The sequence below is a fragment of the Amyelois transitella genome, chromosome W (genome assembly GCF_032362555.1).
Source record: "Amyelois transitella isolate CPQ chromosome W, ilAmyTran1.1, whole genome shotgun sequence".
In the NCBI taxonomy this organism is placed as follows: Eukaryota; Metazoa; Arthropoda; class Insecta; order Lepidoptera; family Pyralidae; genus Amyelois; species Amyelois transitella.
In genome coordinates, this window is record NC_083536.1 from 6,017,120 (window position 1) to 6,031,437 (window position 14,318).

The following is a 14,318-nucleotide window of genomic DNA, read 5'->3' on the forward strand; positions in this document are numbered from 1 at the left end:
TTACTGGCTGAGGTCAGAAGGCAAGGAAAGATAGCGTTAGCTGTTGCGTCTTTGGGGATAGCTGCCACCTTATTACCTAGAGGGAAAACAGCGCACACTATCTTCAAGATCCCTTTGGACCTGGATATAAATGAGACTCCAGTTTGTGCAGTGCAGTGTCGCGGAACAGCGACAAAGCAAAAATACTAGCAGAATGTAGCCTAATCGTTTGGGACGAATGCACCATGGCTCATAAAAAGCAGTGGAAGCAGTCGACCGTACGCTTAAAAATATCCGGCGAAACAATCACATTATGGGAGGTACCACTGTATTATTTTGTGGTGATTTCCACCAGACTCTACCCGTCATAAGCCGAGGTACTAGAGCTGGTGAAGTAAGCGCATGTCTCAAACGTTCTGTAGCGACATGCAAACTTGCTGAATTGCATTTTTATGTAGAGCGACTGGCGATCGAATCCCCTCCGTTCCCAGTCGTCTCGTGAACTTTATCGGTTACGCACATATATGTATTATAAATTATTCCATTGGCAATAAATCTATCAGGAAGTTATTCGTTTCACTCCCTAAGCCCCACCAGCACACGCGACACTGGTGACCCGCGAAAAAGTGAACAAAAGTGTAGTAGTAATTTCAGACTCAAAATTTATTGTGAAAAATGAACCCACAAGTGCCACCTCAAGTTGACCAGCCTGTTAAAATTCCGGTACCACCGCCCGCCGTCGCCGGTACTTCGACCATGGCGGACACGGAAGAGAAATTAGGATATGGGTTGTCTGCAATTAGCCTAACCAATAAAATTCCGGATTTTTGGACAGATCAACCGAGGGTTTGGTTTATTCGAACAGAGGCGATATTAGCACCACAGAAAATGGGAGATGATTCTAAATTTAATATCGTCGTATCAAAATTGACTAAGGATGCCATTCAACAAGTATCCGATTTACTTATCGATCCACCAAAAACTAACAAATTCGAAAGTCTGAAGGCCAGATTACTACAAATTTACGAGGAGTCAGAAAACAGGAAAATACAGAAATTGATCGGGGAAATGGAGCTTGGGGAACAAAAGCCTTCCCAGCTATTGCGCCGCATGCGCGATCTCGCAAGGGGTAAGATTCCTGACGAAACCCTTCGTATATTGTGGCAAGGTCATCTGCCACCAGCGGCGAGAGCTGTTCTTGCGGTGACGGAGAATGTGGATTTAGAAAGTTTGTGTGACATTGCCGATAAAATCCAAGAGACGACTCGGCCTGAGAACGTCGCCGAGGTTTCCCAGGTCTCATCAGATCAGTGCGACAAAATTATGGCAGAGATAGCCAAAATAAATGTTCGGTTGAACCAAATGGATACGAGGTCAAGGTCAATCCAACGCGACAGAGGTAATAAACGTTCATCATACCGTACGCGCAGCGCTTCCCGGCAGCGTACACCCAATAGCCCCGATTGGCTCTGTTTCTACCACTACCGATTCAAGAATCGTGCCAAGAAATGTGAGAAACCATGTGCTTGGAAAACTCCGGAAAACTAACGAGAGTGCAGCCAGTGGCGGAAGTCTGCACCGTTTTGCCATCCCACCGCCTTTGCGTAACAGATTTAAATAGTGGACTACGTTTTTTAGTGGATACAGGTGCTAACGTTTCGGTGATTCCACGCAAAAAAAAATCCTTTAGTGATAGTGAGTGCTCGGATTACAAACTGTATGCAGCGAACGGAACAGAGATAAAAACGTACGGCTCTCAAACTTTAGTGTTAAATTTGAACCTAAGGCGTTGTTTTCGTTGGACATTTGTAGTCGCGAATGTGAGTCAGCCGATTATTGGAGCAGATTTTTTAGAACATTTTAAACTGCTTGTGGACTTGAGTGCACGTAAGTTAGTCGACAAAACTACCAGTTTAGGCGTTATAGCGTCGCTCGTGTGTCACAATAGTGAACTTCCGATAAGTACAATAGATATGCAACAGCCGTTTTCGGATTTATTACAGCGATATTCAGAGATTACGAAGCCATTATCGTTTAAAGAACCAGCTAAACACACGGTATACCATCACATAGAGACAACAGGCCCGCCTGTTTTTGCAAGAGCGCGACCCCTTCCACCGGATAAATACAATAAGGTAAAAGAAGAGTTCCGTATTATGCAGGAGCTGGGGATTTGCCGGCCTTCAAAAAGTCCTTGGGCCAGCCCACTCCACGTCGTGCCGAAGAAAAACGGTGAGTTGCGACCTTGTGGCGATTATCGTAGACTTAACGCTATAACGATTCCCGACAGGTACCCTATTCCTCGCTTGCAGGACTTTACATATCTTTTAGCAGGAAAGAAAATATTCTCTAGTCTTGATATAAAAAGAGCCTACCATTTTATTGAAATCGCGCCTGAGCATGTTGAGAAAAGTGCAGTTATTACACCTTTTGGCTTATATGAGTTTCCTAGATTAATTTTTGGTTTACGTAATGCAGCACAGTCATTCCAGCGTTTTATGAATAATACTGTACTACACGGTCTCGATTTTGTATATTGTTATATCGATGACGCATTAATAGCTAGTAGTGACGCAATCACCCATAAAAAGCATCTAGAGATAGTATTTCAAAGATTTGTAAAGTATGGTATCTGTATCAACCAGGCTAAGTGTAATTTCGGCAAAGAAAAATTAGAATTCCTAGGCTATCAAGTATGTACTGAGGGGATACGACCTTTGGAAGACAAGGTTCAGGCAATTAAAGATTACCCAAAACCGGAAACAATTGCGCAATTACGTCGTTTTTTGGGTATGCTCAATTTTTATCGAGCTCATCTTCCAAACGCCGCATCTTATCAATCCGAACTTAATAAGTTTTTACACGGTGCTAAAAAAAATGACAAAACTGTCATACAATGGTCGGACGTAGCTATAAGAGCTTTTGAACAATGTAAGGTGAGTTTACAAAACGCCTGTACTTTGTTCCATCCAGTAGCAGACGCACCTTTAGCACTTATGACGGACGCCTCAGACACATGTGTTGGTGCAGTATTGCAGCAACACGTGGGCGGTACCTGGAAGCCGCTAGGTTATTATTCCAAGGCTTTATCATCGGTTCAACGTAAGTATTCTACTTATGATCGCGAGTTACTCGCTATATATATGGCTATAAAACATTTTAGGAACCTGCACGAAGGAAGGTCTCTCATCATATACACAGATCATAAGCCGTTAGTTTACGCATTTTCTAAAATAGGTACCGATAAAGAGACACCTAGGCGAACAAGACAACTTATTTATATTAGTGAATTTTCTACCGACATTCGTCATATTGAAGGTCCAAACAACGTAGTAGCCGACGCACTAAGCCGCGTAGAATCAATAACGTGTCCCACGACTGTAGATTTCGCAGCGTTGGCAAAAGCTCAGTCCCACGATGAGTTTATAACAAACAACGGATCGGATAACATTCAGCTGAAACACATTTGCTTACCTAACTGTAACTATAATTTATATTGTGAATTATCAACAGGCAATGTTCGTCCATATGTACCAAACAAATTTCGTAGGATAGTTTTTAATAGCGTACATAACCTTAGCCATCCGGGAATAAGAAACACACGTAAATTAGTTAGTTCAAAATTTTTCTGGCCAACCATGAACCGAGATGTAGGTTTGTGGGCAAAAACATGTATTCAGTGTCAAAGATGTAAAGTCAACAGACATACTTTGTCTCAGCTACAACAGTTTCCTGAATGCGATAGGTTTGAACACATTCATGTAGATATTGTTGGTCCTCTTCCAACAACAGTGGATGGTTATAGATATTTAGTAACTCTCATAGATAGGTGTACAAGATGGCCTGAATGTTTTCCAACTAAAGATATAACAGCTGATACGGTAGCACGTGTAGTTTACCAGGGTTGGATAGCACGTTTTGGATGTCCACATACGATAACTAGCGACCAAGGTCGTCAATTCGAAAGCGATTTGTTTAACCGCCTTATGCGTTATATGGGTGTGAATAAAACAAGAACTACACCATATCACGCACAATGTAACGGTATTCTGGAACGTTTCCATAGATTTTTTAAAGCTGCTCTTTCAGCTCGTTTAGATAACACTTCTTGGGTAGAAGAGTTACCAACTGTAATGTTAGGTCTTCGTGCAGCACTCCGTAGTGACAGTGGAGTAAGCGCTGCGGAAATGGTGTACGGCCAAGCGTTAAGGTTACCCGGAGATTTTTTCGACACTACGAAAACTCAGGTATGCAATCCCGAAACATTAGTTGAAAGGATTAGAGATACTATATGTAAATACAAACCTGTGTCGTTTTCTCAACATGGCTCACGGACAATTTTCGTTCATCCTGATCTTAAGACAAGCGAATATGTTTTCATTCGTAATGATGCAGTTCGAAAACCTTTACAACCGACTTATGACGGTCCATATAAAGTCATACAACGAGGAAGTAAGGTATTTGTAGTGAGAGTCAAAGACAAATTAACACGTATATCTATAGATAGGCTCAAACCCGCGTATGTACTCCAAGACGATGATTTAACCGTTACGCGGAGAAGCAATTTATGCCCTGTACCACTGGATCGTGAAGAAGGTACAGACGAAAGGTTAGACGTATCTAAGAGTATCATGCCACAGAGAAACTTGTCAAGCCCTGTGCAAATAGAACACAGCACAGAAGGTACAAATACAGATACGCATCGTATAACGCGTAGAGGTCGCATCGTTAAAAAACCCGTTCGTTTTGTTCATTTTCTAGGTTAGTTACAAAAACATATTTGTAATTTCGTTTTATCTAATACGTGTAGTTTGGTAATAAATATATAAAAAACCATACATGTTAATGCTAATTCGATAACTGTAAAAATATTATTTTTGTGTAACAGTGTATTGTATTTTTGTATAAGTACATACAGTTTCTTTTTTGTAACAACTTTATTTTGTACTTCATGGTTCTTTTCTATAGCAATTTTATTTTGTACTTAACTTTGCAGAGTCAGTAGGTACTATGGAATGTAACTCCATAGGAACGATGTGTTTGTAATTGTTCATGTGTAGATTGATATATCAAATTTCATTACTTTGATTTTAAAACTGTCTGTAAGATGCACTGTTTATGAACTTAAGTATTTAAGTAGTATAAAGTGTGTCATGATCATAGTGCATTTTGTGTATGAAACTAAAGTATATATTATAATTTTAACAAACTTTTATATATTTGCTTGATTTTGCAAATCGGGTTAATGTTTTTTACAATATTATTCAAAATTTTGTATACAACCATTTTTTTTTAAAAAGGGGGGAATGATGTAGCGACATGCAAACTTGCTGAATTGCATTTTTATGTAGAGCGACTGGCGATCGAATCCCCTCCGTTCCCAGTCGTCTCGTGAACTTTATCGGTTACGCACATATATGTATTATAAATTATTCCATTGGCAATAAATCTATCAGGAAGTTATTCGTTTCACTCCCTAAGCCCCACCAGCACACGCGACAGTTCCATACTCTGGCCTCAGGTTAGGAAATTAAGTCTAACACGTAATATGGGAGAATATGGGTGGTAATCCTCGAGCGCAAGAATTCTCAGATGTGTTATTAAAAATCGGTTATGGTACGTTGCCTGAATCGAACGGATTGGTGACTCTGCCAGAGAACCTCTGTCAAGTAGTTACTTCGGTGGAGGAACTTATTCATTTCGTTTATATCTCAAACCTATCTCAAATAATTCATCACGAGGATTCTTGGATATGCGAGCGAGCAATCCTAACACCCAAAAATGAGCAAGCAGCTGCTATTAATTTAAGTATTTTGGAAAAAATTGATGGGAGCGAGGTGGTATATCAATCCATAAATACAGTTTTAGATAGTACCGATGCTACAACTTATCCGGTAGAGTTCCTTAATTCACTTTCGGAATCTGGACTGCCCACGCATACAATTGCACTAAAAGTAGGCATTCCAATTATGTTGCTACGCAACTTAACCCCGCCGAAACTTTGTAATGGGATTCGTCTTAAAGTGATGTCGCTTCAGAACAATATTATAGAAGCTGAAATACTTACTGGTTGTGCAGCTGGTGAAATTGTTTTTATACTGCGCATTCCCCTCATTCCCAACAACTTTCCATTTCAATTTAAGCGTGTACAGTTTCCAGTGGCTATATGTTTCGCGATGACAATTAACAAATCGCAAGGTCAAACGCTTGGAGCAGCCGGAGTTGACCTCAGGACGAATTGCTTCTCACACGGACAGTTCTACGTCGCTTGCTCGCGGGTCACTAGCTGTGACAGTTTATTTGTGATGTCTCCAATGGGCAAGACAGCAAATGTTGTATACAAAGAGATACTTTAACTCTCTATTATTATAATTTCCTTTTTTTGTCTTTAGAATTTATTAGCACCTCCGCCCCGGGACTTTGCTTTTGTAGGAAAAATAAACTATGTTCTATTCCAGGCATTATTCTTCCCGGGTACGTAAGTTTTATCAAAATCCATCCAGTAGAATTTGCATGATTGAATAGCATCCTCAAACACGCACTCACGTAGGTACATCTATTTTTATTGCATAATATTAGTTTATGTCAATGCAAGGCTCTTTATCTAAGCAATCTTTTTATGGAAGCGAAATTAACGCAGGCGAAGCCGCGGGCAAAAGCTAGTAATTAATATGGTGAGAACATTCGTCGTCTTTCTAGCTTCCATTTACTCTATTTCCATTGCAGAAAGCTCCCCAACCTGTTCTAGAAGCGTCAGTAAAGATTTCTAGCTTAAACTCTCTATCTGGCTGCATGTCATTGTATGCTGACATGACACGGTCTTTCCACCATGTGAGGTCCGGTATAATTAAATTTGGCAACTCGATTATTGTGTCAAAGTTATTAGATTTTTGAAAAGCGAAATGTTTTTGCCTTTCGAGAGATTTGGTATATAGCCAGCCATATTTTACTGCTGGACATGCAGCTATAAGGACCCCAATTAACTGAGAAAATTCTCTGATTGTACATTTCGGTAAGAATAGAAAATGATTAAGTAATTTCAAAATTTTTCTTTCTTATCGGCTGGCAAGGAAATTGACACGTTATTTGTGTTGAACATAAAACCTAGGAATTTGCAAGTATTATTGGGAGTCAAGATACTCTTTTCTCGGTTAATTATAAAGCCCAGGCATTCTAATAATTTGACAGTTTCTGTCACATTTTCAAAACATTGATCATATGTATCACCTATACAAAGTATATCGTCTAAATAAATAACGGATCTATAGCCTCTCGACCTTAAATGGGTAATAACTTCTTTCATAATTTTGGTGAAAAATAAAGGTGCAACGGATAGACCATAGGGCATAGCATTAAACTGGTAAATATCGTCAAATACAAAACAGAGGTATTTACGATCTTTTTCGCGAATTGGGATCAAGAAATAGGCTTCTATGAGATCAATAGTCGCCGCGAACCCTTCTCTTGGTAGGAGCTTTAATGCTGTCCTATGGTCTTCCTTCTTGAAGTGTGATTTCACGATATATTTATTTAATGGTTTAAGATTAATTATAAAGCGTTTGCCCCCATTTGGTTTTGGAGCTAGAAAAACGCTAGAGAAAAACTGACCTTGACTCTTATCACACTTTGACACAGCTCCTAAATCGAGCAATTTCTTAATAGCTATTATCATGTCAGAGTGTTCTTTAATTGTTAAGGAATTGCGTGGATATTTGTTCTAGTATACCGGTCCACAGAATGGAATGGAATACCCATTAAGAATCCAATCCAGAACAAGTGAGTTTTTTATGATTGAAAGCCAACGATTATAAAAGAATTTAATTCTACCCGCGTGTACCTCTAATGCTGTTGAGCAGCACGTTGTTGTTTTGTCTGAGCCGACGATTTGGACTGAGGTGCTGGGGGTGCTCTGCGACCAGTCGTTCCTGCAGATGTTGTCTTCCTGGCCCCCCCTCGTCCCCCCCTGTAAGACGACTGACGAGGAGGGCCCGTCCAGTTTCCCTGGGGGCGAGGCCGACTGGAAGAAGGTTGAGGTACCGTAGCTGGCTTTGGATTTGGAGCAGTCTTTTTTATTTGTAATCCCTGCTTCTCGATTACTTTCGAAGCTTTAATCTTTTCCGATAATTTATTACCGAAAAGCATTTCGTCTCTATTTATGTCCTGGACTATATTTAAAAAAGCCTTATCCAAACCTGGTGTTATAAATTTAATCCTAGCTTGTGTTTCTACGTAATGGAGATCGCACAAAATACGACTACTATCGCTAAGTAGTTTTATTGCAGTAACTTTACTACCCTCATTATTTATTAATAAAGTAAATGCTCTGTTCAAAGCCGTGATACCGAGACCCAATTGATGCTGAACAGATTCTACTCTTTTATCGCGAGATCGTGTTAAATCGGACACCGCAGCTGAAATCTCGGGATTCAGCTTTGGCGCTTGTAACAAGGTACAGTTTTCGGGGGTAAGATACTCTTTAAAAAACTTATCTTTAATTTCCTTATTTAATCCTTTGCGTAATATTGGCGTCCATAAGCGGGCTAAATTCTCGTGAATCTTTTCGCCGAATTTTGGAGATTCTTCGGTTGATTCGCCAAGAGCCGATAGGATCTCGGGGTCCAGTTCAGGATCGGGCTCCTGAATTTCATTTTCTGGATTACTTGACGTGTCGTGGTGATCCACAGAGTTAGCGTTGATTTCCGTAGACTCTTCCACAATAACGGGCTCATTGTCTATGGAAAAAACGAAAGCATCGATTACCAACGGTAACAGATTTAAAATATAACTAGCTTTTGCCCGCGGCTTCGCCTGCGTTAATTTCGCTTTCATAAAAAGATTGCTTAGATAAAGAGCCTTACATTGACATAAACTAATATAAACTAATATTATGCAAAAAAAAAATAGATGTACCGACGTGAGTGCGTGTTTGAGGATGCTATTCAATCACGCAAATTCTACTGGATGGATTTTGATGAAACTTACGTACACGGGAAGAAAAAAAAAGTCAAAAAACGCAGCTGTTAAAAAACGAATAAATTCTAAAGACAAAAAAGGAAATTATAATAATGGAAAGTTAAAGTATCTCTTTGTATACAACATTTGCTGTCTTGCCCATTGGAGACATCACAAATTAACTGTCACAGCTGGTGACCCGCGAGCAAGCGACGTAGAGCTGTCCGTGTGAGAAGCAAATCGTCCTGAGGTCGACTCCGGCTGCTCCAAGTGTTTGACCTTGCGATTTGTTAATTGTCATCGCGAAACATATAGCCATTGGAAACTGTACACGCTTAATTTGAAATGGAAAGTTGTTGGGAATGAGGGGAATGCGCGGTATAAAAACAATTTCACCAGCTGCACAACCAGTAAGAATTTTAGCTTCTATTATAATGTTATGAAGCGACACCACTTTAAGGCAGTCCCATTACAAAATGGAATGTCTACTTTTAGAGCAATTGTATGCGCGGGCAGTCCAGATGCCGAAAGTGAAATAAGGAACTCTACCGAATAAGTACCGATGCTGCAAGCATCGGTACTATCTAATTTTGCCAGCGGCTACAATCGCGTTATTTCTTAAATTCTCGTGGCGCCGTCTCGTATCGGATGGTCAAAAAATAAATATCTAAACCACGGGAACTAAATCAATGGTAAAATGGTAAGTACTGGCGTTACTACATGTGTGTTATTCCTGCTAATCTTGAGGAGCATGGCAACCGTCGCCGATGCGGGGCGCGTCAAACTACCTACATAAAAAAAAATTCTTCTCAAAGATGAGGTGAAACGGTAAGTGCTGGCGAAACTAAATCAATGAATAAAAGAAGTTTTAATTATATAATTAACTAGCTTTCCGCCCGCGGCTTCGCCCACGTGTAATTCGGTTATATAAACAGGCTCCATCTTTTTCTATATCTACCACAGCATGAGGAATATAATTCCCATTAACAAACAAAATTTCTTGAACCATTTTAATTAGAAATTTTTTAACTAAAACTATATCTATGGAAATTAACTAAGACTAATAAAGTAACAAAGAAATGAATAAAAAATGAAGAATATATTAAAAAATCAACTCACACTATAAAACTTATCCAACACTAACTAAATATACTACCAAAAATATCAAATCTAATCAACAAAACAAAAATTAACTGAAATAGAGAGTAAAATAAGTTAAATAAGTCAAGTTAAAAGTTAATGAATCAAACGAAAATAATTTCAAATCAAAATATTTGTAGTGTGTAATATGTAGTTTCGCGTATGTCCGCTAGGGGCGCTGCTAAAATTACACGATAAATTAAAATATTTTACGCTACCTAGCTAAATGACGGTAACGAAACCATAGCGCGATCTATCTCGATGCCAACGCCATCTATCGAGCATCGAGACAACTCGTGATAGTTAATAGAAAATAAAATTCGGGTGTTTTATTTATGCATACCGATTACGCCGAGATTTATGGACCGATTTACGTGATTCTTTTTTTGTTCGGTAGAGTATACTTTCAAGTTGGTCCCGTTGTTACCTAGTCAGGATCTAATGATGGTATTCCAGTGAAATCAAACTCAAATTAAGTATTTGCGTCTGATAGTCATCATCCCATGTGAATGAGCTGATGATGGAAGGTACAACTCCTCAACGGTTAGGAGTTGAAAGAAAATTCTTACGAAGTTATACGTACATGTGAGGCTATTAGGTTGACCTGATAATAAAAAGTAAATCTCATTAACGTTAAGAATTTAAGTGAAAATGGATGCGGACAAATTTCGTAGCTGTTTGTATGGGTAGTGTGAACACAAAATAGGGATTAAAAGGCGTGATGTTATTAATGTTATGCATGTATGTACATAATTATGTATGTTATTATGTATGTTAAAGAGACGACTGAAAGTTGTCATACAAAGTCTTTTTTTTTAAGGATGGGAAATCATCAAATGACCTCTCCCGCTCTGGGTGGAACGGAAGGGAGTGTCAGACTTTTACTGACTAAAACCCACCTCGTTCCTTCAGTTGCCCTTTGCGTTCCGGGGCCACGGCATCTCGTTAGAACTTTCCCGCAGCCCCGGCTCAGTTTATCCCGTTTCCCCCCCTTGGGGGTTGACATTTCAAAAATCCCTTCTTAGTGCTCACTTATGTTACTAAAGGAACCTCTGTTCAAAATCTCAGACTCCTATACCGAGCGGTTTCGGCTGTGCGTTAATAAATCAGTCACCCAATCGCACCCCCTAAATCACGATTGGAGGGTAGTTTGAAAAAACTTATAATGTCAAACATATTTACTTGCCTATGTAAGTGTTCATGCCAAGTTTCAAGTTTATAAACCCAAGGAATAAGATTTTTCATAGAAACGTTTTTACCCCTTTTCCCCCCCTTGGGGGTTGAATTTCCAAAAATCCTTTCTTAGTGCTCCCCTACATATCCCAAGGAAACCTACATTCCAAATTTCAGCTGTCTACGACCAGTAGTTTCGACTGTGCGTTGTCTGTCAGTCAGTCACTCAGTAACGGAAGAGTTTTATATATATAGATTAAAAAATTTGCCAGCGGCTACAATTGTGTTATTTCTTAAATTCTCATGAGGCGCCATCTCGTATCGGGTGGGCAAAAAATAAATATCTAAACCACGGGAACTAAATAAATAAACAAAGCATAATTAATTTAATCAATAAAATGCTATTTTTTCAAATAAATATGATAATTAATTATTTATAGCTTTTTATATCGATTCAAAAATGACGAAGTTCCAAACAAACTTGCACCCCCTATTTCATCCCCTTGGTATAGAATTTCAGGATAAAAAGTAGGCTTTATTCTAATCCAGGTTACTAACTATATCTGTGCCGAATTTCGTTCAGATCCGTTCGGTACATTTTGCGTGATGCGCGTACAAACATAAAGACAGACAGACGGACAGACAGACAGACAGACAGACAGACAGATAAAATTTCAAAAAAAAGTTGTTTTGGCTTCTATTGACCCTAAAAAGACCCCTAACAATATTTTTTCTTAAATATCTTCAATGTACAGACAATGTTCAGTTACAGTTTTATTATATGTATGGATGAAAAATTTTGCCAGCGGCTACAATTGTGTTATGTCTTAAATTCTCATGAGGCGCCATCTTGTATCGGGTGGGCAAAAAATAAATATTTAAACCACGGGAACTAAATAAATAAACAAAGCATAATTAATTTAATCAATAAAATGCTATTTTTTCAATCATAATAAATATGATAATTAATTATTTATAGCTTTTATATCGATTCAAAAATGACGAAGTTCCATACGAACTTGCACCCCCTATTTCATCCCTTTGGGATAGAATTTCAGGATAAAAAGTAGCCTATATTCTAATCCAGGTTACTAACTATATCTGTGCCGAATTTCGTTCAGATCCGTTCGGTAGATTTTGCGTGATGCGCGTACAAACATACAGACAGACAGACAGACGGACAGACAGACAGACAGACAGACAAAAATTAAAAAAAAAATGTTTTGGCTTCTATTGACTCTAAAAAGACCCTTTACAATATTTTTTCTTAAATATCTTCAATGTACAGACAATGTTCAGTTACAGTTTTATTATATGTATGGATAATCGTTTTCTACTTGTAAGCTTAAGTGGAAATGCCATCGTGAAAACACACGGTTAACCTCCAGGCGTATAAGACCACCACGTGTCGACACACGGTCAACCTCTAGGTAGGAAAAACAAGCCACGTGATGACACACGGTCAACCTCTAGGCAAAGCACCACGTGATGACACACGGTCAACCTCTAGGTCTTTTAACGATTGTATTATATCACTTAATAGATATAAAAAACGTACCTGAGTTTTCAGAGTCGGATGACTCGATGATTCTACGGTTTTTACGTTCGGCTTTTTCTTCCAAACGCCTCAATTTCTGTTGGTAATATTCGATTTTATGACGATGACGACGCTTCGGCATGATTAATATGATAAAGGATAATAAAATAGATTCACTTTGTGACTATAGTACACGGGTTCTACCTCCTCAAATAGACTCCAAGCTCGTCCTAGGAAGGCTTGTAGTGATTCCCAAGACTTTGTGGATTCATCACACTGTATCTTCACCGTTATAAGAGCCTTTTTATAACGAGCATCAGCAGGGTTGTTCACGTAATCCTGTGTTTTGTAGACTTTAAGATCCACAAAATAATTTAATTTTGTTGAAACTTGACGTTACTTCTCCACCGCGATTCCTTGCTCAGCTTGGAGGATGTTAAAAATGTTCTTTTTTGTTCTTTTAAAATAAAAAATATTTTTAATTTTTTAATATATTTTAATAATTTTTTTTTGCATGTAAGAGACATAGGAAAAATTGTGTTGAGTTAACAAGCCCTGACCGGCTTCTATACATTCCGCATGAAGATAAGCATAAATTGATGTTTTTGCGACAAAAAAAAGGAGTTAGGTATATTATTTACCTGTTAGTTGAGGTAAAATCAGGTGGTGGTGACGTAGCTTTGCGCTTCGATTCAGCAGCCAAGCTACGAACAATTTCTGGATATGGCGATGTCTCGGGTCTGCTTCGCAGCAACGGTTTTGCGCTGGCTCGTTTTCTTGCTGGCTTTATTTGGGGGAGCTACAGCAGATAACACTGACGAGGCTTCGAATTCTGAGTCAGACCTGTAAAAGATATTAAAATTTTAAGTTTTGATACATTCTTAAGTAGGTACCTGAATAATAAAAATGTAAATTTCACCAAAGATGAAAATACGTATTTAATACTTACTAACATTTTTCAAATTTATGAAAAATATGCAGTATTTATACAGCAGTTCTCTTGGCGCAGCGGTTCCGGAGCACTCACAAATAATAATTTAATTTTCGTCATTGCCCGACTATTTAATCAGAAAATATTACTTGCTCATCAAAAAAATTGGTCAAGCGTAGGTTGATTCTGAATTTAATTATTAATAATCAATATCTTAGACTAATGTGAACCTTACCTAACAACTAACGGTGAAGGTACCTATATATTTTTTTTAATACTTGATAAAAAAATTAGGTTTACATTTAAGTAAAAATACGTAGTTCAAACCAATACATGTATTAATATTTTAATTTTTATAATTCAAGTACAAGTAAAGATAATAGCGACATTTTACCTGAAAATAAAATGTTTATTAAACATACTTACTTACCTTATTCGAAGCTTATTATATGAGAGGGGCAGCTATTTCCGGTCCTAGTACTAGTCTTGACTTCCGGTTTAGGTTCACGCATCCCTCTTTCCGTCTCCTACCACGCCTCCCCCCTACCAAGCGACACTAGCGCCACCACAGGCAGTTGGATTTTGAAGTCCAATATTTTCCTCATT

General features: G+C 38.5%; 2 protein-coding genes across 2 annotated transcripts; one reads left to right on the top strand and one right to left on the bottom strand.

The window, feature by feature from the left end:
- Positions 1 to 654: 654 nt before the first annotated feature.
- Positions 655 to 1,497, top strand: LOC132904107 (uncharacterized; the record flags this gene model as incomplete). Its single annotated transcript, XM_060954032.1, has 1 exon — positions 655 to 1,497. A coding segment is annotated over exon 1 (843 nt), but the record flags the coding sequence as incomplete, so codon positions are not given.
- Positions 1,498 to 7,818: 6,321 nt separating this feature from the next.
- On the bottom strand, positions 7,819 to 12,923 carry LOC106141055 (uncharacterized). Its single transcript, XM_013342709.2, has 2 exons — positions 12,803 to 12,923; positions 7,819 to 8,711 (listed from the first exon to the last, which is right to left on the bottom strand). The coding sequence occupies exons 1-2, from the start codon at positions 12,921 to 12,923 to the stop codon at positions 7,819 to 7,821; spliced, it is 1,014 nt and encodes a 337-aa protein (XP_013198163.2).
- Between the last annotated feature and the right edge of the window lie 1,395 nt (positions 12,924 to 14,318).

Excerpts from the sequence above, each read along its gene's own strand:
- LOC106141055 (XM_013342709.2), bottom strand. The coding sequence starts at position 12,923 with ATGCCGAAGCGTCGTCATCGTCATAAAATCGAATATTACCAACAGAAA. Across the intron at positions 8,712-12,802 it reads ATCCGACTCTGAAAACTCAG|ACAATGAGCCCGTTATTGTG; the intron begins GTACGTTTTTTA and ends TTTTTTCCATAG.